We start from the raw sequence: 26,539 nt of genomic DNA on the forward strand, positions 1-26,539 counted from the left end.
TTCCAAAAGCATTTACCAAAATGTTACGCTAACCATTGGAAGTGATGCAACTTCAAAATCATACAACCGTGGAATGGCCTGGGTTGAAAAGGACCACAAAGATCATCTAGTAGGCAGGGCTGCCAGCCACCAGACCAGGCTGCCCAGAGTCACATCCAGCCTGGCCTTGAATGCCACCATGGATGGGGTGTCCACAACCTCCTTACGCAACCTGTCCCAGTGCTTCACCACCCTCTGAGTGAAAAACTTCCTCCTAAGATCTAACCTAAATCTCCCATCTGTTTAAAATCATTCCCTCTTGTCCTATCACACTTTCCACCCATGTTAACAGCCATCCCCCTCCTGCTTATACGTTCCCTTTAAATACCGGAAGACCACAATGAGGTCTCCCCGGAGCCTTCTCTTCTCCAAGCTAAAAAAGCCCAGTTCCCTCAACCTTTCTTCACAGGAGAGGTGCTCCAGCCCTCTGATCATCTTAGCAGCCCTCCCCTGGACCCATTCCAAGAGCTCTTCCTTGTACTGGGAGTCCCAGGCCTGGATGCAGTACTCCAGATGGGGCCTCACTAGAGCCAAGTAGAGGGGAACAATCACCTCCCTCTCCCTGCTGGCCTTCCCTTTTCTAATGCAGCTCAGAATGCGACAGTGTAATTACAACAGTGGAACAAACAAAAAGCTTCCAGGCTGCAAGAACACACCGCTGGCACGTGTCCAGCCTCTCATTCACTAGGACCCCCAAGTCCTTCACTGTAGGGCTGCTATCGATGAGTTCTTCCCCCCAGTTATAAATAGCGGAGATTGCCTCAGCCCAAGAGCAGCACCTTCTCTTGGCCTTGTTGAACCTCATTAGGTTGACATGGGCCCACTTCTGACGGTCTAGCTCCTTCTGGATGGCTTCCTCTCCCCTGCACCGCTGCACAGCTTGGTGTCATCTGCAAACTTGCTGAGGTTGCACTCGATGCCATCGTCTATGTCACTGATGAAGATGCTGAAGATCACCAGTCCCAAGACTGACTCCTGAGGGACACTGCTGGTGACCAGCCTCCACCCTGACACCATTCATCACCACTCTTTGGCTGTGACCAGCCAAACAATTCTTAATCCACTGAACAGTCCGTCTTTTGAATCCACACCTCTCCAGTTTTGAGAGAAACAATCAATTCAGAGACTTTTATGACTACCCTGGTTCCAAAAATAATTTACATTTGCCATAGAAGAAGACATGATAAATGAAAGGATCTTCAGACTTACACAACCACACTGCTGACATAAGTATTCAAACAAATGCAAAAGCATTGTTTTCTACAAGTTTATTAGTTGAATAAATGTTGTTGGAGAAAATTTGAAAAATCATAAAAGGAAGAACTACATTGTAATTATATTTTGTTTCCTGCACTTCCTCCCACAGTGTGGGAGAGGAGAACACAGTCTCTTTATTCTTCTGGAAAATAAACATTCTAAAAGTTTGAATTGGATACACATTTTGAAAAGCAGCATGATCATATTCCTTATTTCTCTACAAGAGCCAAAAATGGAAGATAGTTTTTTCTCCAATTCCCTCGAACCAGTGGGTGACAGAAGTGACAGAACTCTATTGCAAAGCTTACTTTGATATTTCCATACTGCCTGACTGCAGTGGTTTACAAAACTCCTTTGGAATGACAGCAGAAAAAAACAAGAATACTTCAAGGGCGGAGTGACTTCGTCCTCTCAGCTCCAAAAATATTGGGCTGCAATCAGCAGGGAAATCTTCATCCCAATACAAATGTATGCATCATAAAAACAAGAAGTATTCAGAGCAGGGCTGTCACGTTCTTCGTTCCTTAAAGAAGTCTGTTCCTTTCAGCTCTTCTGGCAGATAGTCCTGCTCCACAGGTTCCTTGTACATGGGGTTATACTTGTAGCCTTTACCATAGCCCAAGTCCTTCATGAGCCTCGTCGGGGCATTTCTCAGGTGCAGTGGAACTGGTGGTAAAGGTCCTGTGTGCATCCTCAGACATTCTTTGACATTGCCATATGCCCTGTACACCTCTATAGACTTTGGTGCTCTTGCAAAATACACTACACATTGTGCTAGAATGACCTGGAAACAAGGAAGGGAAAATGTTAAATGATTTGTTTTAAGCTCTAGTGTCTATTATCCAGATGTTTTGTGTAGCATGACAAGGCCTTCATGTATATACTGACCTCCTGGTGCTGCTACTGTATGAATATTATTTCACAACAACACAGTCCTTCATGACTTTGGCTACTAGTAAAGAAGAGATACTTTACAACAGCTGGATATATGACTATTTATAATTGAAAGAAAACAAGAATAGGAGAAAAACAAAGTTATTTGAAATACCACAACATGTGCTCAGTGACATTTCAAGGACAGCTTCTATTTCTGGAGCAACAATGTTTTCTCACTCCAAGCCTTGCCTAGAAGGGACCAATAGATTTGCCTTGCTCTCGCAATCTCAGTTTCTTTCTGATAATTACAACAAGATCTTACAATTTAAGTTACTCTTAGATCAGTGAACTAATGAAGCCTTTACCTCGCATTCTGGCATTCCAATGAAGTGACAACCTTGATAAGCAGCAACTGCTTGTGTTAAAGCCAAAGGATCTGCCAGCCCTGTAACAACGGATTACATGAAAGCAGGTTAAAGTCAGTTTACTAGAATCACGTTTCTTCTTCTCTGCCATGGAAGGCTCCCCATGCACACTTCAAAGCTGCAGTCTCAGGTGGTGGTCGAACACCCACTAAAATACTTGGCAACACATGAGATAGATGCTTTCCATCCATAACCTTCTCACTTTTCCTTTTGAAAGCCTGAATCTGTTGCCACAGAGTGGCGGCCTGAGCAGTAGCAGGTAGTGTAGGATTCACTTCCTTTTTGTGAAAAAGAAATGGGGAACTATTGCTATACAGACATAGCTTCCCCAGATCTACTAAGTCTTCACTCATCATTTACATACTAAAAATATTGCTGCTTCTGTTGCTCAGGATAAACAAAATGCCTTAAAACTACTGACCCACCTATCATGAGGTTTGCACATCACGGTAGGCTTTTGGCTTCCACAGTAATTACAGCAGTGGAACAAACACAAAAACCCAGACATCCCTGCCACACACCTTCTCTGTGACACAAGGTGTCCTACAGTCATGGCTAGATTGGAAACTATCGGTATTTATACACTATCAAAACCTAACCTCAAAAATCTTTGTTCCTCCAGCAACAGTCACCACAAGGACATCAAATGTAGGCTTCTGTCTGCATACACTTTTTGTTGGCCACGATCCATTTCACTACTTCATACCTGTTGTGCATCCAGTATTTGTTTTGGTATTTATTTCACCCCTACCCCACAAGTACTAAATGTTGAAGGTCAGAAGACTGGCAGATCTTAGTCCAACATAGTATCCCAACCAAGAAATACTGAAAGTATGTACCTATGTCTTCGCTTGCAAACCTCACCAGCCTCCTTGCCACGTAGAGTGGATCTTCACCACCTTCAAGCATTCGAGCAAGCCAGTAGAGGGAGGCATTTTCATCTGAGCCTCTCATAGACTTATGCAGGGCAGAGATGCAATTGTAATGTTCTTCTCCTATTCACAATGGGGGAGCAGAGATAAAGAGAGCTATTTGGAGGAAAAGGAGCAAAGTACATTTAAGAGAACAGAACGTATTTCCTTAGATCACAGTAGGTAAACATAACCTGCTTCATCCAGTTCTCTTCAAACACAGATCATGCTGTTCATCGGTGTTCTCAGCACCTTCATGCTCTCACATGTTGATCACCACACCAGCAGCTAACAGCACAGTAGATAAAGATAAGAGTGGTCTGTTCTGTTGCTTAAACATTATATGGCCAACAATTTGCTTCTGACACCCTACGGCCTTTCCTTCAGAAAAAGGAAAAGAAGTTGGGAAGAAGACCATGTATCTGTATCTCCTAATGCACACAAACTAAGGTATGAGAATATATCAGCCACGAAACATGGCTTTGGGATCTATACATAGAGTGCTGAGAAGGCAGCAGAAGAATAAAAGAAAAGCAATTATATATGCAGGAGATATCTTAGAAAAAGAAATTTCACATCAAATAAAGCTTGAAATAAAACTTGAAAACAAAGCATGTGGCAAAGACAGACACGAGTTATACACAGACACGAATTATACACAGGAAAAAAGGAAAACCTTGCAGTAATGCCAGGATTTATGATTTGTTGTTATTTGTATTCCACATCATGACATCCTGTAGTGCACTGGGAGTTGAAGTGTTACTGCTATGTTCCATGGGCTGTTGATATTCCAGGTACCTGGTTCTCAGAAGAGAAGAACTACATCTCCCAGAAGATGGGACTGTTCCATTTCCATTAGAGGGAAAGATAAAGCTGTCCACAAGTCATGAAACAACCTCCTTCTCTTACTGTTCATCTCTGCAGTGTGTGCTCCCCAGGCATCTTACCTAGGCATTAGGGTTTTTTCCATCTTATTGTATGTAATTTATTAGTTTCAATTCCAATCATATAGTATAATACTGTGTTATTTCACACTTTGCTATTATATCTGGTAAATTAGTTTTCTCCCCTAGCTTGTTGCCACTGTTCTGTTTTTCGGCCCATCTCCTTTCCCCCTCTCCCAGCATTGGTCTGTGAGTCTCTCCATCCCCATTAGTCACAGAAACGGGCCAAACTGGCCCACAAACCATTGACATTTAGGTATACCATGATGGCACACCACAAAGTTTGGAGGAACTAAGATCACAGCACACAGTCCTGACAAATCCCCTACGAGATGTTGCGTTCATCCTTGAAAACAGTGAGCAGCTCAAACGTGAAACACACAACATGAAATAAAGAATCCTTAGAGTTAGAAGGGACTTCTGAAAGTCATCTAATCCAACTTCACTGCAGTGAACAGGGACATGCACAGCTAGATCCGGGTGCCCAGGGCCTGATCTAGTCTAGCCTTGAAAGTATCTCGGGATGGGCCATCAACCACATCACCTGTGCCAGTGCTTCACAGTCCTCATTGTAGAAGATTTTTTCCTCCTGCCTAACCATTGCTTTACCAATTTCCATTGGTTCATGCCTGACCAATCTGGTGGCCTTCTATGATGGAGTGACGGCATCGGTGGACAAGGGAAGGGCAACAGATGTCATCTTTCTGGACTTCTGCAAAGCCTTTGACATGGTGCCTTATCACATCCTTCTCTCTAAATTGGAGAGGTATTGATTTGAAGGATGGACTGTTCAATGGATTAGGAACTGGTTGGCTGGACGCAGCCAAAGGACTGTGATCAATGGTTTCATGTCAAGGTGGAGGGCAATAGCAAGCAGTGTCCCCAGAGGGTCAGCCTTGGGACTGGAGCTCTTCAAAATCTTCATCAATGACGTAGATGATGGCATCAAGTGCATCCTCAGCAAGTTTGAGGACAACACCATGCTGAGCAGTGCAGTCAATACATTGGAGGGAAGGGAAATCATCCAGAGGGACCTGGACAGGCTGCAGAAGTGGGCCCATGTGAACCTAATGAGGCTCAACTAGGTCAAGTGCAAGGTGCTGCTCTTGGGCTGGGGCAATCTCAGTTATTTATACAAACTGACGGGAAGAACTCATTGAGAGCAGCCCTACAGTGAAGGACTTGGGGGTCCTAGTGGGTGAGAAGCTGGACATGAACACATGAGCCTTCATGTGATCATTAGGCAGAAACACTCTGAGCCACCTCTACAAAATCAAGTACACAGAGGATGGCTGGGATGAGCTCTATGTGACAGCAGCCACAAGCCAACAGCTAACACACAAAGGTACATACTCAGTACATGAGAATTGTACCAGTAAACTGGTCAGATTTTCCTCTTTCTCCTCCTCCTTAATCATGACTTCTTTCCCACACATACTCCATAATATTTTTCTTCTCCCTCCCCATTGCCTATCTGCCACTTGCCAACTGCTAATATACTGATATCTGCACAGCTGGCACTTCCTGACAATGAGCCATCATTTCCTCTCTGTAACAAGGCTAAGAGCAGACACATACACTACAACAACCTTTTGAAATCTCTCATCACAGCTTTTCAATAGGAACAGTTAATTGAGCTGCATCAGGCACAGCATAAAAATGCTACCTGGCATGAATGTATGATACTACAGCAGAGGAATTTAAGTACTGCTGAAAAACTTGCACGGGCATTCAAGGGGATCTGTGTGATTTCTAATATCAGTCACTGTCTTTCCGCCCTCTCACATAAAAATGCATGGTGGCCAACCTTTGCAATATCAAGTCACAAGATTAGCAAGAGTGGTTAGCGTAACAGGAAGCCTTGAATGTGTTAGATTTAAGTGACCTGTCCTAAGCAAGTTCCAAAATTCATTACCTTAAAAAGCTAGTCTCAAAGCAAAGCAAGCCACTCAGGTTTTTGAATAACACTGTTGTGAACATGACCACTACCAAGACTTTCAATGAAATAAAGACATCAATGGAAGTTTGCCGGCCACCGCAAGAACAAGCCTCCTAACCAAAATACTACTTTTTGTCTTAGACTTGCCTCTTAGACCTCAATATCCCAATAACCTTAAAAAAAACCAAAACATTTTACTACACAACTATTGGCAGGGTTGCACCTATGTCTCTCAATCCACCTATGCTTCTGAAGCAGAGAGAACAAATGAGGAAATTCTGACTGAGCCTCCTCTAGTGCAAAGAAAAAGCAGTTTTTAGGCCAGATTTAACTGTATCTGCTGCTTCATCAGAGCAACTGCTATGCAAGGGGGAGAAGTAGTGGGAATTGTGGAGGCTCTTCCAAATGCTACTTTGCAGAAACTGTGTCAGGTACTCACCTGCTCGGTCATAGAGGATGTGCGATCGCTGCAGACCCTCCTTCACATGTTCTTCCGTTATCAGAACTCCATCCACAGAACAACCTTTGGTAAAGCTCAGCACAGTGGTCTTCCCTGCTGCCAGTCGGGCCTGTACTGCTAACTGAAGTCCATTCAATCCAGTCCTCGCATCACCATCACAAAGGTAGGCGAGAGTACTTAGAGCTTTTTCCTCTACATACACAGGTAATCTGCAACAAGAATATTTCGTGGCATTATCCCACCTCATGCTCCTCTCTTGCTGCGCATCATGCTAGGTAAGGCATTTCTTTATGGAGTCTGTCAAGAGGCAACGGGGTTTAAGCCAGCACTCCAGAATAACTGTACCTTCTTCAAGGAGTTTCAAATACCCTCTTGGTGTTTGAATGAGGAAACAGAAAAATGAAGCAAGATGGTCAAGTATCACATGTATCAAATTACTTGGAAATCAAGGGACACACACAAGCAAGTTGGCACAATGTGCTGATGAGAGCCAATGATTTGAAGTAACGCAATGCTTCCCTATTCCGTGATCTCTAACCCAACACAATCAGAAGTTAAGAAAAACAAACATTTAGCACTCAGAATAACTGAATCACAGTAATTTTTCTGAGGAATTAAAACCTCAAATTTTAACAGTCTGTGCAGATTTTTACAAGTGTGGCACGCAGGCTCTCATACATTGCTGGCAAAAACGCATAGCTAATAGTGGTGACTGTTGAAAAATGGTGTTTTGTAGATGAGAATTTGCTCTATTAAATAATGTTATTGTGCATTTTTGTATCTGTGGTAGTTTTTACAGAAATAAATAGGAGGCATTATTTTCGGAGCAACCTACACGCTACCATACGCATGGTTCTCTGCCTTACACTGTTCTCTCTGAAGAAGGACTCTATCCCAGAAACTCTCTTTTCAGCAAGGAAATCAGATGGATGTTCCAAAAAGGGAACAATTTTCCTGCATTGTTCAACACAGAAGACCAAAAGGAAGTCCATGTTAAAAACTGATTTGCAAACCAGCCAATTCAAAACCTCTCAGTACTTCTAATATAGACACTCACAAGCTGAACTGCATGGCGTCTTGGCTTGTCAACAGGAAAACAGAAGTCCTTCATTTCACGGAGCTGCACGCCTACTGCATTACCTAACACCAAATACATCACGTACCATCTAGTTTATCATCTGACTTAGATTTGAGATACCACACTCAGGCAGCACTGAAATGATAAAAGTAAAAAGCCATGAATGAAAAGACGAATGTGAAGACGAATGCGTGTTTTCTCCTTTCATGTTCCCCAACTCCCACTAGTTCACTGAATGCTTTACAAGGCACAATGCGATGGCAGTGAAGATGACGACAATGTAACAACGCACATCTGACCATAGAGAAACCCGCTAACTGATGTAAAACTGATAAGGAAACATTACACGTGTGATGACACAACACAGAAAAGGATTCCAGTTTCTGTAGTGACGCTCTGTGTTTCTTAAGAATTAAATTCTACGTTGGCTGAAAAGACATTAACATAAACCGCGGTCTTGTCTCTGCTCACCTCCTTCAACGTGCCTAGAAAGTGCACAGACAAACTCACAAAAGCAGAGCCCGTCCCAAACATCCAACTGTGACAAAAGCAGGAACTTATCAGAGGAAGGAGAACACACAGAAAAGTAGAGTCAAACTCAAACCCAGTAACAGCGCACAGCTGGGAGTGATCTCCTTAATTTTTGAAACGTTTCAGTTGTATCATGATCTTTGGCTTGAATTCCATGCATTTTTAAAATGGAGAACAGCTTAAGATGAGGAATCTGAATTTCACTATGTAAAAACTGCCCAGTGAAAAACTCCAAATTGAATACGAGGCACCAGTGACACAGGAGAAATAAACAATCCCACATTATTCAATGCAATGAAAAGCTGTAGCAAGTGCAACTCTAATAAACCTTCTGGCACCTCAGTCAGGAGGTCAGCAGAGCCACCTCATCCACTCAGTTCGGACGTGGCAACATCAGCTGAACACCAACAGACCAGAAGTTACATGTGAAGCATGTTAGGCTTTTATTTCATCACATTTCACAAACTAAGTAGGATCAGGATAGCAATCCCTGACATGCATCAGATAACCACTGTAGGCCTGACAGTGGAAGTGTATGGGGTATGTAGCAAGCAAACCCTGTGCAGTTACTGAACAAAACTGTTCAGTAGGCTGTTACCAGCTGGGACTGCCTGGGGTTCTTCCATAGGTGGCCATATTCAGGCTCAGTACGCACACACATCCTATTCACTGGTGGTCAGTTAATTTCACAGCACTTTCACAAGTGCAGACAGTTGCCCCTGCGGCAATTCAGCATCTCTGTAATGAAAACCTATTAGTAATTCTAGTTCTCTTTTTTTAGTCAAATGCAGTCCCCTTTTGCTATCCTGCTCAAGCTAATCAGCAGCCTTAAGCTGCTTCTGCAGTAGCTGGCTTTTCAGCAGCCCAGACCACTGCACACTTAAGATTGAATAGAAAACATTAAATGCATCAATGAAGGAATGCTGCCAGCATCCGGGATAGCAGCATGACCACATGTTCCAATTTTCTGAAAGGTTCACTCAACAGCAATTATGCACGTGGGAAGCAAAACTCATAGAATCACTAAGGCTAGAAAAGACCTCAAAGATCATCTAGTCCAAGAAACAGATGAAAGTGGAAATTTTATTGAATAGTAAACGTTCCTGCTGCACGTGCCTGGCTCTGTGTGTCATGACCAGGGCCACCCAATGGGCCTGTGGGAAGACACGGTCCAGGTGCCACAGACTGGTGAGAAACACTGACACTGAGCACACGAAATGTGGGGGGGAATGGAGCGGGCAGCGGTGCTGGGGAAAGCCCAGGAACGTGTGCTGGGGCTGCAGTGCTGCTGGCACGCGTGCAGCAGGTGAGGCCGGCGCACAGTGATGAGCATCAATGGACGGCGACATCGCTGTGGGACGGGTGGTGATGTCACCCAGTGAAGGTGAGCACTGGCGACACGGCCGAGCCGTGGTTTGTGACGTCTCCGTGCGACGCATTGTGACTGCTTGGCCCACGCTGCTTGAACGCGGGCGCGGCAGCCCGGCCCGGCAGTTCGTGCCTGGCCTCCGACCGAGCGAGTGTGCGAGGACTGGAGTGTGGACAGGGCGAGCTTGGGAGCTGAAACGTGCTCTGGGTGCTGCTAGCGCAGCTCTCAGACGCCGTCTCAGAGCCACTTTGCTGTACCCCGACCCTGCTGGCAGCAGGCAGCCGGGACATCGCGGAGAGGCGCGTGCAGCAGCGCAGGTAGGCAGCGTGGCAATGCCTCACGCCGGCAGCTGGAGGGGGATTCCTGAGGGACCCTCCCCAGGCCGGCCCATGCTCTCCTGTCCTCTTCCAGCGTGACACCTGCTGTCACAGCATCTCCTGCTGGTGGAAGCATGGAGGTGACATTAGATACCTACAGCCCCACAGACCTGGAGAAGTGGGACTGCATGGTTGCACCATGGCACGCTGCCACCATTTTTGTTTCCACTGCACCCAGCCGTGCAATAGCAGCAGGCCCCAGGGTCCACACTGCAAACAGGGCATGCGGTCCATCATCCATGCAGGGCGGGCAGACAACACCTGTGACGAGATGGTCCTCAGGACAGCCAAAGCGGCATCCATTGCACCATATTGGACCTATCTAGTTTTGCCATGCTGTCTCATGGCACCATCTAATGACAAATTGGTTACAAGTTACACGCGCAGTAGAAATACGTAAAACCTTTACTTCCCCAAGTCTATCACAATTACAAAACAAAATCATGGAATGATGGAGGCCCAGGCTGGGGCCCCAATAGATGCAGCGATGGACGGTGAGGTCACCGACCAATTTGTTGTGATGTCAGCAATGGAGATGACTGTGACCTCACTGGCCCTCCCTGTATAGATTTGGGCTCTGGCAGAGGCCAGCGTGCACTCGTGCCTGGACTCCAGTTGAGCATAGCTGCGAGACTTGGAGCACTGAGCGAGTTGGTTGCTTTGAGCTGTGGGGCTGCTGGCACCAGTTCTTGGTGCCCGTCCCACAGTATCAGCAGCGTTTCCCTCAGCCCTGCCTGCCTCGGGCAGCTGGGGCCGCACAGGGTGCGCTTGTAGCGGCAGAGGTGAGTGGTGCAGGACATCAGGCCCCTGCAGCAGCTGGTGGGGAACAGGGACCGGGAGGGTTTGCTGCTGAGGGACCGGGGCAGCGAGTGACCGCAGGCTCTCTCTCTCTTTTGCAGTTCGTAACACCTTCTGCTTGCTGCAGCACCAGCGAGGGGAGCAGCTTCCCGACCTCAGCTCTCCCCAGCCCACCGCACAGCCCGGGGCCATGGACGTGGCATCCGACTGGGTCTGCCCCATCTGCGGGCAAATTCGGGAGGATGTCACCTACGTGACCCCCTGCCAACACCAGTTGTGCTACGGCTGTGCCATCTGGTGGGCCTACAAGAAGCCGAGTTGTGCCGTATGCGGGCACGAAATAACAACTATCCGATACTCGGTGAGGTCGGATGATGACTTCCTTGAGTGTGCTGTCCCGCAGCCCGCAGCGCACTCAGACCAAGATCAAGGCCTGCAGGAGGAGCAGGGGCCTGCAGAGCCGGTGCTCATCCCACCTGAGCACAACTTTCCAGCCGAGGTCTGGGCTGCATTTTTCAGAGAACACCAGGGAGACCTCGAACCCCTGCTCCAATGGCTGCAGGAGGAGATCCAGCAGCAGTCCAGCGATGACTGGTGGGAAGTCTATGCAGCACAGTGGACCACCATGAACTTCCTGTGCGAGCATGGACTGGACGAGGAGGCCTTGCTGCAGGCGCTGCAGCCGATCACCGACGGCGATGTGGTGCCCTTCGTGAGAAGGCTCATCGGCACCACAGCAGCCCTGTACGGCCCCACGATCCGCCACGAGCTGGACCACCAGGACAGCCACGCTGCTGGAGGACGGGAGGACAGCCCTGCAGCCAGCGCCATCACCAGCACCTCCCATCTGGAGCCTCCCGCCTCGGGCCCAGGCCGCTCCACCAGCCCCGCAGGGCCCAGCGCCGAGGAGCTGCCCGGCAGCTCTCCTGGGGGACCCGGGCGCCCCAGCACCGCCACCGCGCCCTCAGCAGAGGAGCCCCAGGAGGAGCCAGGGCAGGCGGCGGCAGCGGGCCCCTCCGCCCAGGGCAGGGACCGCTCGCGTGGGGGGCCCCGGCGCCCCCCGAAGAGGAAGGCCAGCAGCAGCCGCCAGGACTCGCCCCCGCCCCGCAAGAGGCGGCCCCGGCGGCGGCGCTAGGCCGGCACTGCACTGCCGTCAGAGCACGGCTCCGGCAGGCTGGGAGGACGGCATCTACCTCTCGGCCTGCTGCTTGCAGACTAAATAAATAAAATGAACATCTGTTACAACAAAGAAGAAAAAGTCTCTGTGTTATTGACCAGGCTGTTGGCGTTGCTGTCCCTACCCATGACGCTTCCTCCATATTCTGCTCCTTGGGGAGGGCGTAGAAACACAACCTTATTTCCACCACCAGGAATCGGCACTCATGGCAGTGCTAACAAACCACGTGAGGGCTTCAACAAGTCGGAGATGGAGCACAAGTTACTCCAATGATCCCGCCATTTAAACTAGCGGGGGGAAGGGCAAATTTCTGCCCCTGGGGTGGAACACCTCCGGGCCACACCGCAGCCGGAGCCACCCAGCTGGACAGGACCCAGGAGTCCTGCCGGACTCTCGGCTGAACCAGCAAGGAGCGCTGCCCGCAAAGGTGAGTGCTGAGCTGGGCTGCACGAGGTGCCAGCGTGCTGCCAGCGTGCAAAGGGCGCTGATCCTGCCCCTCTGCTCAGCTCTAAGGAGGCCACAGCTGGAGCGCTGGGCCCAGTGATAGGCTCCCCAGCGCAGGGGAGAGCTGCCCTTGATCATCTTGCACATCCTCAGCCCTGGGATGTGCTAACTGTCCCTGTCCCAACTGCCCAGGGATTTAATGATGCAGAACAGCTTAGTATGTAGTATCTGAATTTCAGTTTTTAACATCCGTCCCATGAAAAATTCCAAATAACACGAGGTGCTAGTGATCATCCAGTTAATGTAGGAGAAATGAGAAAACAATTCCATATTCTTCAATGCAATGAAAAGCTGTAGCAAGAACACTTGTAATAAACCTTCCGCCCCCTTCAGCAGCCCTACCAGCTCCAAGAGGGATGAGGTGCCAATCATGCTCCCATTCCACCTCCACATTGGATCTGGCAGTGCCTGGTAAGGAGCTGGCAGGACCTATGGCAGGGCCCCCTGGCACCAGCCCACCTGGGGGGACCCAGTGAGCCTCCAAGAGGAAGGCCAGTAACTGCCAGGACCTGGCATCACCAAAGAAGAGGCCACCCAACCAGCAGCAATACAACAGTGATGGAGTTGGTGAGACCGGGGCCGTGCAGCAGCTGGGCCACACATCAGCCCCGTCATTGCTGTCCACGTCCACCATGGAAATAAAGCAGAAACAAAGAGTGAAGAAAATGTGCCTGTGCTTCTAGCAGCATAATGGTCACAGCCATTACTCCCTATCCCTAATGCTTTCTGCCATTTTTCCTGCTGCTGTGCTGCTGTTACATTCCAAGCAAGATCCCCATGGGCCTCAGTGAAGGGAAGCATAGATTTCTGCCCATGGGGAGGAAAGTCACCACGTTCTACCCAGCTGGACAGGACCTTGGAGTTCTGCTGGACATTAAGCTCAACTAGCAAGGGACCCCCCAGTCACTAAGATGAATGGTGCCCTGGGCTACGTGAAGCCAGGTGCTGCCAGCATGTGAAGGGTGGTGATCCTGCCCCTCTTCTCAGCTACCAAATGCTGGACCCAGAACTAGGCAGCCCAGCACAAGCGTGATGACATAAAGAAAAAGATGCCAAATTCTGCCTCTCTGTGGTTCAACTCTGCAGAAAGAAAAGGCCACAAGTGTAAAAAAGAAGCAAGGTAGTCTAACCTTATTATGAACATGCAGCAACAGTGGGAACGAGACAAGAAAAAGCCACCAAGAAAACTTAAGGAAATAGATCCTGGTCAAAGTACACTTTTCCTTTTGATAACTGCTATATATGCACGTAGTGCAGAGCCAATGAAACCGATGAAATTCAGCAATGGCTTCACTCTCACTGTGCACACAAGGTACCTGTAGAAATTAATGAAGATTCACCACCAAGGTAGAGACCATAAAGAATCATCTTCCTTTCCAAAATCTAAACAAGGTCACACAAGTGACATGATACCAAGACCATCTCAGAAACAGATTCCTAGTAGCATATGCAGAATTTCACACTGCACGTGGTTAGAAACAAACTTACTCCTTAAGGAGACTAAAACCGTAATTTAACGTTCATGCCCCTCTTCTGCCTTTTGGCTGGAGCTCTGCCTCCCTTCTGAAGTGGGCATTCCTCACATCTGGGGACATGCAGTGCTACAGCACCTTTTTCAACTCTGAAAAAGGTGACCAAAGTGAACAACCAACTCAGCTGTAATTCTTAACATCCCTTTCATTTGTTCCCCAGGATAGATTGAACATTTATCTACCTGTGTCTAATGCTAGCCCTGCTGTCTAGATGTGGTGAGGTAAAAAAGGTGCAAGAAGACACAGCGGCTCCTGGAGAGTGGTAGGTGGAGAGGAAATGAAGGAGCAAAAATAGCATGGGGTGTGAAGCAAGGAGGAGTTAACAACGAGACCAAAACTGAATCAGAAAAAGGGACAGAATGGCTTTAAAAAAAAAAAAAAAGCCAAATTCCACAGCAAGATTATGTATCAGCTACTGATCAAAACCAGATAGCAGTAGAAAATACAAATAAAAAAGGTTAAACGAGATTGCAACAAAACCTCTTAAATTCTGACTTCAAAGCATCTGGCTCCCACTTGGTAATTGGTGTGGGGCACTTTCTCTTCATGGATATATTTTTGAAACTGTGTTAGTCTGACAGTCTGCTTGCCAGACTTCTTCGAGTTTGATTAAACACCACATTGTGCTGTTTAAATCATCTACTGCTAACAGGAGGTTACAGATACAGGGAATCCAGTGAAACCCAAACCCAAACAACTGCAACTGAAACTATGCCTCATACTTTAATCCTATACAGAAAGGAAAGTCTCTGAACCTCAGTCAGGGTGTGGCCACAAGCACAGCTGTGCCTTTATGTTAAAGATGACATGTTCTATTGCCTTCTCTTCCAAGATTCCTATCACCACATAGATGTTACAAAGGAGTAAAAACAAGCCACGATACCTTAAAAAAATAAAAAGGATAATAAAAAAAGAAAAAAAAAAAGGCAGAAGTGAGAATGACATCTTTCAGTCCCTTTCCTGACCACAGCATCCCAGCTAGCTATCCTTACTGCTTGCATTCTGTGATAATACTGAAAGGACACAATATATTCTCTTTCATCTAATTCACAGAGTGCCTACACACTTCCATCACATCAATACACTTCAACTGACTAGCAGTACACATGAGCACCATCAAGAAACAACTGTAATGATGACTTTCATGAAAGCAGCATAGGACCAAGCATTATTCTTATTTGCTATCTAGCCATTTCAAAAGTCAAATATACATCCCATAGAGATGAATCTTGATCTCACTTATTTCAAACTCTCCCCAGAGTTAATATGACTATCTGGTTTGGACAAAAAGGGGCAGAAAAAATAAATAATCTATTAACATCTCACAGCAAACACTCCCAGCACATCACAGAACATAATGTAGCATTTATGCTGAAGCTACAGACCAGCAACATCCTCTCTGATTCCATTGAAAAAACCCTTAGAAAACAACAAACTTTTGTCACGCGCTTCCAAGTTAATTTAATAGGGGATGCCCCATCTGCTACTAAGTGGAAACGTGATGCGTTCACAACCTATAACAAGAAGTAATGCACATTAGGATACGAAAAAGACTCAGTTACAGGCTTCCACAGCAAATCCTCAGCAGAGGAATGGATTTAAATATCTTGGGGGGTGAGCCAGGAGCTACAGCTCCAAGTATAAAACTCTGTCCTAATCCAGACGGTAAGATTATGTTTTGGATGGAGAGAGCCAGTGCTCTGAATTCTCTCCCTCCTGTCACCCTGCTGCCCCTGCCATATGCTGCCACTTCTTTTCTTTACTATCAGAAGTGGCTAGGGTTTCTCTTCCCACCCCCTAAGCGCTTCATCCTCTCCCTGGCAGGCAGTCAATTCCTCAGGCTGTGCGCGTTAACACCCTGCAGCCCATAAAGTACTCACTCCGAGCTCTCGTCGCTGCTGCCAGTCGCAGAGCTGCTGTGCTGGTTGCCTTGGCCCAAAACTTGGACCCCTAAGGACTTGACGGCCCGCAGCAAAATTGCCTCCATCGCCTCAACTGAGAGCTTCTCCAGAACGATCACCCGGCAGCGGCTGAGAAGAGCGGCGTTGACCTGGAAGGACGGGTTTTCTGTTGTTGCTCCTATCAGAGTCACCGTCCCGCATTCGACGTGAGGAAGGAAAGTGTCCTGAGTATGGGAGGGAAGCAGAAACAACTGATTTCAATCAATGACAACCTGAAACATCCCATGTGAGTAGGCTACCTAGCATTTTCAAATACTTTTTTTTGCATTGTGAGTCTTTGGGTTCCCTGCTGATGTGACAAATAACCTCACTGACAAGGCAGCTCATCTGCTCAGCTAATTAAATGATTTAATTTCATGCACATGGTGAGCTGTTCACCTTGGTGATTCATTCCTGCAATGAGCATGACTCTACCAGCTAAAAAGGAAGCATTGAAAGTCTGTAAACTTTTAGTTTACTTAGGCAACTTCATTTTGTTGTGTGGCAAAAGAGGTAACATGAAAATGTGTTATCAAACGTAACAAATAATGAGGCCACTTCTAACTCTTTGAACCAACGTGTAGGGCTACAGTTCTCCATCTAATTCAATAGAACACCTCAGAAAACTACAGGAAGATCACAACACAGTTCCATATCCATGTCTTAGTTCCATAACCATGGATGTATCCTTAACTGTCAGGACAGAATTTAAGCTTTCCATGGCACGACTAAAAAATATTATACCTAGGAAAAGAAATAGGAAACAGCCAAGTGATGGCTGCAGCAACATTCTGTCCCAAAGAACCATGCTATGCCTTTATTTTCTCTGTTACTGCAGAGAGGAGAGCACAGCATTAAAACAAACACTCCGTGCAAATATGCATTCCACGCTTTTTAAAAAGCAACCTGGAATGTTATCACCATGGTGCAGGCTGAAATGAAGGTATGTACAGCAAATGTCACTAATATGAAGTAATAAAATTCCAGGAAAACGTCATCTAAAGCCCAGTACACAAATCAACTGCAGGTACAGCTCAGCCTTTTCTTTCAATCTTTGAATCACAGGAACAGCACATCGACGTCCGGCAGTTAGTTAGAGACATAAATACTGCATTACATAATTCATTTACCACAAGCATTAAAATTAAAATCAAAAGCCCAAAGTAAGTTATCATCTTAAGTAGGGAATTTCACAGATGTTCTGACAAAGGCTTTTTCCAAACAAGCAGTGCAACACAATACCTGCTGAGATTTATTGAACCGATGGATCTCGTCGATAAAGAGAATGGTTCTTCTCTTGAAGAGTCTTTTTTCATTCTGGGCTTGGTTGATGACATCTCGAACATCATTTGTCTTGGCACTTGTGGCTGACAGCGTCACAAACCTCATGCCTTTCTTTTTGCTGCTGTTGGCAATTATATGTGCGAGGGTAGTCTGAAAAAGCAGTAGGGGATAACTTTGTAATAAAAATCACTTTGGGCACAAAATACTAATTTGAAGACAGTACATAAATAAGAAAGACATATATTTTGGACACAGGGACAGTGCTGGCAGTTCAGAGAATAGGGTATTTTAGTTCATGCAACTGTAGCCCACAGAAGACTCAAAAACTTTCCGCTAGGAGTAGCTGCCAATTCCACACTGCATTTCTAAGGCTTGCACTTTTAAGTACCAGACCTACTCAGTCTTAACACTGAAAATGCCAGCAACGACAGCTGTCTCTTTCACCATTGAAGAAAAACTCTTCTCCAAAGACACAGTTGTCACAAGAGATGGGTTGACTGCAATTCACTGTACAATTATTCTGTAGAGTATTTTAAAGGATGAATAGCTGGTCTGAGATACCTGCAGAAGAGCTTACAGCGCTATTGCATTTAAGAAAGAAAAAGCTACATAAATGTTGTTACAGCTTTCTCTATTTCCACCACACATAAAAACTAGATTTGTCAAAAAGCAGCCCTCCACAAAAGAACGAGAGCACTGAAAAACTACATGCTTACTTCAGAAAATATAACTCAATCTAAACAGTCAAGAGTCATCAAGCCTGGGGTAGAAAAAGGTAGCTGCCTAAACAAACCATTGACTGGTTTCAGTAAGCAGCTCTGCTGTTCTTCTCTCCTTGTAGACAGCTCTGTCACATTGTCATTTATTTATAGCACATTTCATTGCCCCCAGTAAAGCACAGAGGCAGCCTCCAGCACTACCCTGCAAGCAGATTCTCTACACCTGAACACAGGCACGGTCTTCAGACCTTCCATCACTCCTCTCAGGTGTATCTGCATGCCTTGAGCTGTATTACCTCCGTCTTAAAGTACTGCTAGAGAAAAACAGGCGTTTTCTCCATCACCTCACTTCTGCTAAAGGGGGAGGCGAGGACACTGGAGAACCTCAGCAGCTGAGGAGCAGGACAGGTGCTGATAAAACTGCTTCAGAAGACATTCTAAGCACTGAGTTTAAAGCGGCAGGTGCTTCAAACCTGATCCTCTTGCAGAGAGACTGCAGAAGCCACCATCTATCAGACCACTGCCACTGGCAGTGTCCTAACAGTGCTGCTCTGTCTCTTTAAAGGATCTCCACATCTCTGAAATGGCAACCAGCCTAAGATGGGACGGAGGTAACAAAGGGGAAAGATGTGTTATTATCTATCCTTGCTTTCGGTTTTGTAAGAGGTTTCTGTCTTCAGAAGACGTATCATTTCACGTCTTGATGTAAGACTTGAGCCAGAACCCCTCTCGTCCCTGGGAGCTCAAAGCAGCAGCCCTTCCCCTCCTGGGAATGCTGCAGAAAACAAGACTGACATAAGCATTTTCCAGAGTGCTGTTCAAACCTATAGACATCAGGGAGGGCTGGGAGACCAAAAAACAGAAAGAAGAACAAAAAAAACCCCAAAAAGTGACACTTGAAACTGTGCTAAGAAAACAAAACTCTAAGACTGAAGTTGGTGTTTCCTTACAAAAGGGACTTGATTCAGCATGTATTCATGCCTTACCAGCACTGAAAGCAAGAAAACCCCCAATATATCAAATCTGAATATGGAAAGTGCACCACTTCTTTCTCTAACAGTAACAGTGGAGAGAGGAAAAAGTAGAATTTAATTTGCTATTCTTCTTATAGCACCACTTAAACTGATAACTCACACTTCATCAATATCAGGTGACATAGATGAAGAGATTTGTTAAGGTCAACACAAATCTAAATCGAGGCATTCAAGACTGCAGAGATCACTTTTTTTTTCCTGCACACAGGGTGAATGGCTTTTTCCACTGTATCATTCAGCACAACCTCCAGCAAGGGTCAAAAGTCAAAATTTTTGCACGGTATCTCAGTACAAGCAAAGAAATTGATACTTGTAAGCCAAAAAGAAACTGAACCCTTGAGTTTTTCAGTCAGTCAAATCAGACATACAATCTTCAGATAAAATGTTCTACCATTTAAAAAAGTTAGAGGATATACAGGGAGCTGTATTTCTACCCTTACTTTAGGAAAAAAAAATATACAAAGAAATTTGTAGGGAAAGGACAAAGAAATCTGTTTGAAAGTTACCATTAAAACAAGAATCTACTTGACAACTGCTATGCGGTCCTCAGCCAGCATATAACCTCTCCCACTCTGCCAACTGCTGGGTCAGCAAAAGCTGCATTAATAATAACATACACTGTATTTCAAAAGCACTGCTTGATGCAGACAGACGCATTCTTGGCTTCTTCCCTCTATTCTCTACAGTCAATCATTTAGCCCATCAAACTGCTCATCAAATAGAGGTCAAGCCTACCCCATTCTTCTGTAACCCTATTATTTCCTATTATTCCATTTTTTCCCCCGCTTTTTCCTCAAGCAGAAGTCAGTATCACGCTACACCAAGAAACTCCAGATCTCCTACACACAGAACGCTTAGCTACTGAAACTCTTCTCTACTGTCCTGGAATTTTTTTCATGTCAACCCAAAGGAGCATTTCTTTTCCCACTAGCTGCAACAAACACAGATTAAAAAAAAAATAAAAAAAATACAAAAACAACTCAAGGAACAACAAAAAAGACACCAAAATAAAAAAAACCCCAAACCAAAACAAACAAGCCACCCACCAATGAAACAAACCCACTCCCACAAACAGCGCTTCCAGGCTTTGGATTCAATGATTCTGATGGGCTCCTTTCAACTAGGGATATTCTATGATTCTGTGAACGAAACAGAAACCTTGAGCCAAGCACATCTCTCACTGCCAGAGCACACAGCTCAGATTTGATGGTCAGGTTAGTAGGATGTTAGCAGGACAAGAACTCCCTCTGCAAGTATCCTTGATGGAGCAACTCTCTTTGAATTCAACCTAATTTCCCATTCTGTGTGCTACCATAATGTCACATTCAGGGCCAGAAGAACACAGGAAAATGCAAGTACAAATAATACCTGTCCTATTGATGCTGACATAAACTGACTTACCACTTAAACACAAGGAGTTGTTTACATTTCAGTAGTTCTTACTAGGTCATTAAACAACAAGCACTGCATTAGAAGCCCCATCTAGGTATTAGGGGTCATACTGCCCAGCTCTTTTCAGAAAGAGAAGCTGAAAAACTTGGAAGAGCAACATATACAGTCAGACTACAGCAAAGAAAAATTCTGTCAATAAGGTGTCTGTGAAACCTAATATAGTTAAGTCATGTTACTGGAAGATCAGGTAGACTTTGTTTAAGGACCTGCCTATGGCTTCCTGTTCATGGTGTCTTTCCTTATTCATTCTTGAGTTGCATGAATTTGGCAAAACAACTGTTGCAGATGTCAGTCATAGAAAACACACAGTCTTTCAGCTGTCACAACCTCACAGCCCTTTCATGTCTCTCAACCTCTTCTGGTTCTGATGAGCTGACATTCATACTACGTTATACGCAAACAAGCTGTGGTGAAGAACTCTCCCTTGCAGCTGAATAGACCCCACCCTAACAAGCTTATCCCAACCAGTCTGAAAGGGCATCCAGTCCGCTAAGGTATCTTCAAGTGACCAAAGCAGATGTGGAACCAGTGTACAGACTGCAGCACAGCACAAATTATTCCTGAGCATGGATAATCTAGCTGGCATCTAGGCTTCTCCACCAAGGGATTTTTCTGTTTTTTTTTCCACAGTGGAAATTAGCATGCAGTACTGATGACAAAAGATGGAGAAAGCCCAGTACAAAAACAGCACAACAGGCTAGATACATCTACCTACTTACAGAGTCTTCAATTAAGTTACCAGAGTTATGCTCTGGCATCCTGCTGCTCTCTGATTATAACTCGCCCTGTATTTTTGCCTCTTCCTTTATTCTGGACAGGATTTCCAAACCTTTCTTTACTTGCTGTTACCATCAACAGTTTTGTTCTCACCTTCAGCCCTCCCTGTGAGGGCAGTGGGAGCCACGGCCATACTGTGCTTGATGACCAGTCACTGTAGGCCACGTGCAGTTTCACAGGCCTGAGATGGACACCATCACCAGCATCAGCCCCTGCAGGTGCCTGATGGGGAAGCAGCTCTCTGAGATGGAGCTTAAAACTGTCCTATCCAGCACCCCTGAGCTGAACCCACACTGTGCCACAAGAGACACAGGCAACACATCAGGTTATGCCTAAAAGAAATTGTCAGGACGGCTGATGAACGTGGCTCTGACACGCCTACTGAGATAAATGCAATCAGAAGTGGCAGCAGCTGGCACTTACATAAGGGCAGATGCTATTCTTACTCAACTTGTTTGGTTCCTCACACCCCAAATAGCCTACTGTGAGACTACTGGAGGAGTAAAGTGTCACCAAACAACAGCAACAGCATGTGGCTTAGAGCACTTCCAGAATCCAAGTCAGACCAAGCATAAACAGAGGCAAGGTCACTGCACATCATTTCCTGAAATGGAGCAGTGTCTCCATTTGCTGCATCCAGGCTTGTTTCACTATATTCCAACTGCTTTACAAATATGCTGAGCTAATTCCAGTTTTGTCTTCCCACAGCACTACCCTACCTAAGTTATGCCGGATTTAAATTAGCATAAGCAAAATTAGGCATCTGAAGACTTCACCTAGGCAACTGCAAAGATAAGCTTATTGTTCAGAGTTGTTCTGGACTCCATGCTTCTGTAAAAGACAATACACATTTCCAGATAAAAATCTCATTTTCCATTTGCGCTGCATCCGATGCATCCTGACAAATGCCTTGAATAAAAAGAAATATAAGGGTCTCCTTGAAATACAAACTCAGAGGTCATTTAATGGAAATTTCCAGGATAACTTGTGGGTGATTTTTTATGTTTTGCACTTGTATCAACATGGCATATTAACTTGGTACCAACTTGCATATGCAGACCCCAGAAAATCATGCATAAATGCTCTGTGTCCTATTAATCACAGGGAGCAAGTTCCAAACACGTTGCCTACATTTTTCCCTGTTAAATGGCATACACAAGAGGGAATGTTTATCGTATTTAAAACAGAACGTCCAGGTTTATAAGGCTTAAACCCTATCTGCGGCAGCAAAATTATTCTGTGCTCAAGTTACTCGTGTCCCCTCGCTAACTCTTTACTAAAATTGGTGCCCCATGGCAGACAAGCAAAAATCTAAATCCCTGCATTAAGGTGTCATAAATCATAGTGCAGCATACTCAGATTACACCAGGATTCATGCAGGCTTTTAAAAATTTGCATAGTCAGGATGAACAAGCTAACTGTTCAGAAGTTAAAAACCACAGCATCTCTTTGAGGCAGCTTTTCTTCTTCTATTCTCTGTCTGGTCAGCTTACAGCAGAATTCACATTCACGTGTTCAACACAGTGCCAAAAGTAAAAACAGAAACAAAGAGACATAGCAAGCTCACCTAAAGCATTCTGACTTCATAAAAAATTAAGGTGATAGATCAGAAGTACAAAGATCATGCTGTCCTGAAATAAGAAGGCTCATTATAGATGAAAACTCAAAAGATAGTCAACTCACAACAGAAGTATCCTGGTTTTCATTGTGTTTCCTTGACTAGCCAAGTGCTCCAACAGCAAGTAAGATCAGAACACAATGTATTTTTAACTAGGTACCCAACTTTGATGTATTTCATAATAAAAATTCTCAGAAAGCATTCTTGATCTTCAGTGTCAAATACTGCATTTGATTCTCTGCTAGCTCAGATGAGAGCAGTCTGTCATGGCTCAGGTTGGAAAAGACCATGAAGACCATCCAGTTCCAACTCTCCTGCTGTGGGCAGGGTTGCCAGCACAGAAGTCCAGACTGATAAATAATGCATACATGCATTTGACATCTGTCCCCAAGTATTAACTCCATGTCCACTTATTTTTTTACTTAGTCCTGCTTTACTCTTTCTAAAAGAAGTGCTGGTTAACATGTTATTTGGCTATAGAAATGGAGGAAAGTAGAGATGGGCAGCAATAAGCCAATTCCATGGGTAGCAGGAGAATGAAGAAGTTTAAGAAGTCCAAATGATCACCTTACAAAGCATGTCCAAATTTAGATCAACATATTTAATCACATCCCGCTTTTAGCACCAAGCCTCTACTGTAAGGTTAATTTCTTTGATGGACAGAGCTTAGCACGTGAGCTTGCTGCATTTGAAGCTAGACAATATGCAATTCTTTTTCAGTATTTTTCCTAGTGAAAAGGACTATGCTTAGTAGAAAAAGGTTTAGATATCAGTCCATGAGATCCTTAGACAGTGCTAATACTTATTTTTTTCCTTCACAAGACCATTTAAATTTCAAATATTCATTTATGTGATTCTTTGTGTAAAAAGAAAACAGACCTGCTGTCAGTCAGTTCTCCAAGCGTTTCAGGTTACTTCTCCACGAAACATCTTCTTAGACATTTTATGTATATTCATCCAAAATGGTACACGAAAAGAGGTAGGCAGGCAACCATGTACTCCTTTTTCCATCTTTAAGGGGATTAGTTTACTTTGCATGGACAGGAATTAATACCCAAGTGAAATACAGAACCCTCATATGACTTGAATTCAACCACAACTCTAAAAGGACAGTCGTTATGCAAGTCATAAGGCAAGTCTGATCAGTAGCAGAATTTAAGCTCAGCAAGTAGCAAGCTTACTAAACACAACTGTACCCAAGGTGTATGAATAAGGAAGGTACACCACGGGTGAGTGAAAGTGACATGACAGGAAACAGATCACCCATTATTCAAAAACAATCTTAGCAACACAGGGGGTTCCAAAAGTAGATCTGTAGCATCTGTAGCACAACAGTGAGCCGTCACCACCTGAAGAGCAAGCTTTTCCATAGCCTTTCAAAATATCTGTAGACTCAGCAGAATACAACTCAAAGTCCACTGAGCTCAGTTGTTGTCCAGACACTGAATGTGACAATCATCTCAAAAGCCCACAAAAACCTTTAGGAGCACCATTTTTATGAGCTCCCTCCATCTTTCTTCACAAGACGTGCTCCAGCCCTCTGATCACAGCTCTCCTCTAGACCCACTCCAACAGCTCCTTTACCTCATCTACTGTTTCCTTTCTGGTATTATCTTGCTGTTTTAAAGGAAGTAGCAATGGTGTACATTCACCAGCTGATTCTTTTCAGGTGTGTATTGTCTAGCCTGAACAACCTAGTACATCGCTGCCAACAGTATTAATCCATGCATCAACCACTCTCATACCTTCTTCTTATTAATTGTGATTAACTGGTATTATACAAACATCACACATATAAAGTTGCTTTTTATCTTTAAAAGAAGTATACTGACAATGACAGGGTAGCAACTTGCTCTTAACTGCTTTGCTAGCATTAATTCATTAGTCATTATTTCACATATCCCACATTTGCTTTTACACACAGCCAAGACACCCACCTGCATATAATATGTAAAACTTAAAACTGAGCACACATTAGACTGACAGAGCATGTATTTTGCTTGCTTAGCTTCTCCCCCCTCAAATCCCAATATGAAATACAGGGAGAATGAGTCAAGCTGAGATCTTTGAGTGAACACACTCAAGGCATTTATTTGGTCCTTCACTCACTCCAGTTGTGGATCCTTTCACTGCCATGCTGCACTACAGTGCCTTTTGGGATTTTATCAGCCTCTGTCCTTGGTATCTTAAAAGATGTAGGATACGAGAGTGCAGCAGTCAGAGCCTGCAACTGGAAGATCAACTGATGGCTTGCATGCATGAAGGTGGATGTGTGCCTAACAGAGCACACCTAGCCAGTGTTGGCTGCCTTCCACACTGAAGTCTTATTCTGTCAGGAGACAGAACTTCTGTGCTAAAGCAAACCTGCGTTTGCAAGCTGTTATTGTAAGCTTACTTCATTTCCTATACATTCAGATATAAAGAAAAAGTTTTTATTATGTGGGGGTGAACCATTGGCATAGATTGCCCAGAGAGGTGGTGGATGCCCTGTGCCTGGAGTCACTCAAGGTCAGCCTGGACAGGGCTGTGAGCAACCTGATCTCACTGTAGGTGCCCCTGTTCCTTGCAGGGGAGTTGGACTAAACGGCCTTTAAGGGGCCTTTCCAAATGAAATCCTATGATTCTATTCTGTTGCTGCTTTCAAGCTTCCCAGCTTCTACATTTATTTAATGGATTAGGAGTTTACTAGAAGAAGCCCATTGGCTGCAATGAACCTAATCTGGCCTGTGTAATCAAAGTCCAAGCTGCAGCGAATAGGGATGATGGGCATGGGTTATGTTTTATTCTAGAAGTAAGCTACATTTTTTGTAATCTAAGTGCAAACTAGCGGACAGTCACCACAGAAGCCAAGGTAACAGACAGGGGAAAAAAGTGAGCACAGACACGAATCCCTCCCTTGGAGTCCACCAGCCTCGAAAATGAAGCCGGGCAGAGTGCAGGCCCCTGAGAGTGAGCCCAGCTCCAGCCGGCGCAGTGCTAGGCACTCACCTTGCCGCAGCCCGGCGGTCCCCAGAGAATGATGGAGGGGATCTCGTGGGACTCCAGCAGGGACCGCAGCAGGGTGTGGGCGCCCAGCACTCGCTCCTGCCCCACGTAGTCCCGCAGCGTGTCCGGCCGCAGCCTGTCGGCCAGGGGCTGCCCCTCCAGCCGCTGCGCCACGCTCGCCCCGCGCAGCACAGGCCCGCCGCCCTCCTGCGGCAGCTCGGCGGCATCTCCCCGCCCGGCCCCGCTCCTCCCGCCGGGGGCTCCCGGGCTCCGACCCCCGCGAAACAGGGAGAAAACGGGGGCGGCCGCCGGGCGGGCCTCCTCGGGCCGCTCCTCCGCTTCGCCGCCCGACTGGGCGGAAGCGAGGCGCGGCCTCTTGGAAGGAGGCGAGCAGTCCCGCTGCGCCTCGCCCTCCGCGGCCTGCAAGCAGCGGTCCAAGTGCGCGTTGATGAGCGCGCCCGGCAGCTCCCGCAGGCACACGGGGCACGACACCCGCGCCTCGGCTCCCTCCAT

General features: G+C 45.7%; 1 protein-coding gene across 1 annotated transcript; it reads right to left on the minus strand.

The window, feature by feature from the left end:
* Nucleotides 1–1,292: 1,292 nt before the first annotated feature.
* On the minus strand, nt 1,293–26,539 carry WRNIP1 (WRN helicase interacting protein 1). Its single transcript, XM_042808613.1, has 7 exons — nt 26,030–26,539; nt 17,400–17,591; nt 16,098–16,342; nt 6,831–7,060; nt 3,437–3,592; nt 2,538–2,617; nt 1,293–2,080 (listed from the first exon to the last, which is right to left on the minus strand). The coding sequence occupies exons 1-7, from the start codon at nt 26,537–26,539 to the stop codon at nt 1,805–1,807; spliced, it is 1,689 nt and encodes a 562-aa protein (XP_042664547.1). The 3' UTR covers nt 1,293–1,804.

This window comes from Centrocercus urophasianus, unplaced genomic scaffold, assembly GCF_019232065.1.
Source record: "Centrocercus urophasianus isolate 14NV4802_14NV808 unplaced genomic scaffold, USGS_Curo_1.0 seq_11, whole genome shotgun sequence".
In the NCBI taxonomy this organism is placed as follows: Eukaryota; Metazoa; Chordata; class Aves; order Galliformes; family Phasianidae; genus Centrocercus; species Centrocercus urophasianus.

Coding starts and splice junctions, on each gene's coding strand:
- WRNIP1 (XM_042808613.1), bottom strand. CDS start 26,539: ATGGAGGGAGCCGAGGCGCGGGTGTCGTGCCCCGTGTGCCTGCGGGAG. Junction 3,593..6,830: donor CATCCTCTATGACCGAGCAG/GTGAGTACCTGA, acceptor CATTGTGAATAG/GAGAAGAACATTACAATTGC. Junction 2,618..3,436: donor GTTTGCAAGCGAAGACATAG/GTACATACTTTC, acceptor CCGTTGTTACAG/GGCTGGCAGATCCTTTGGCT.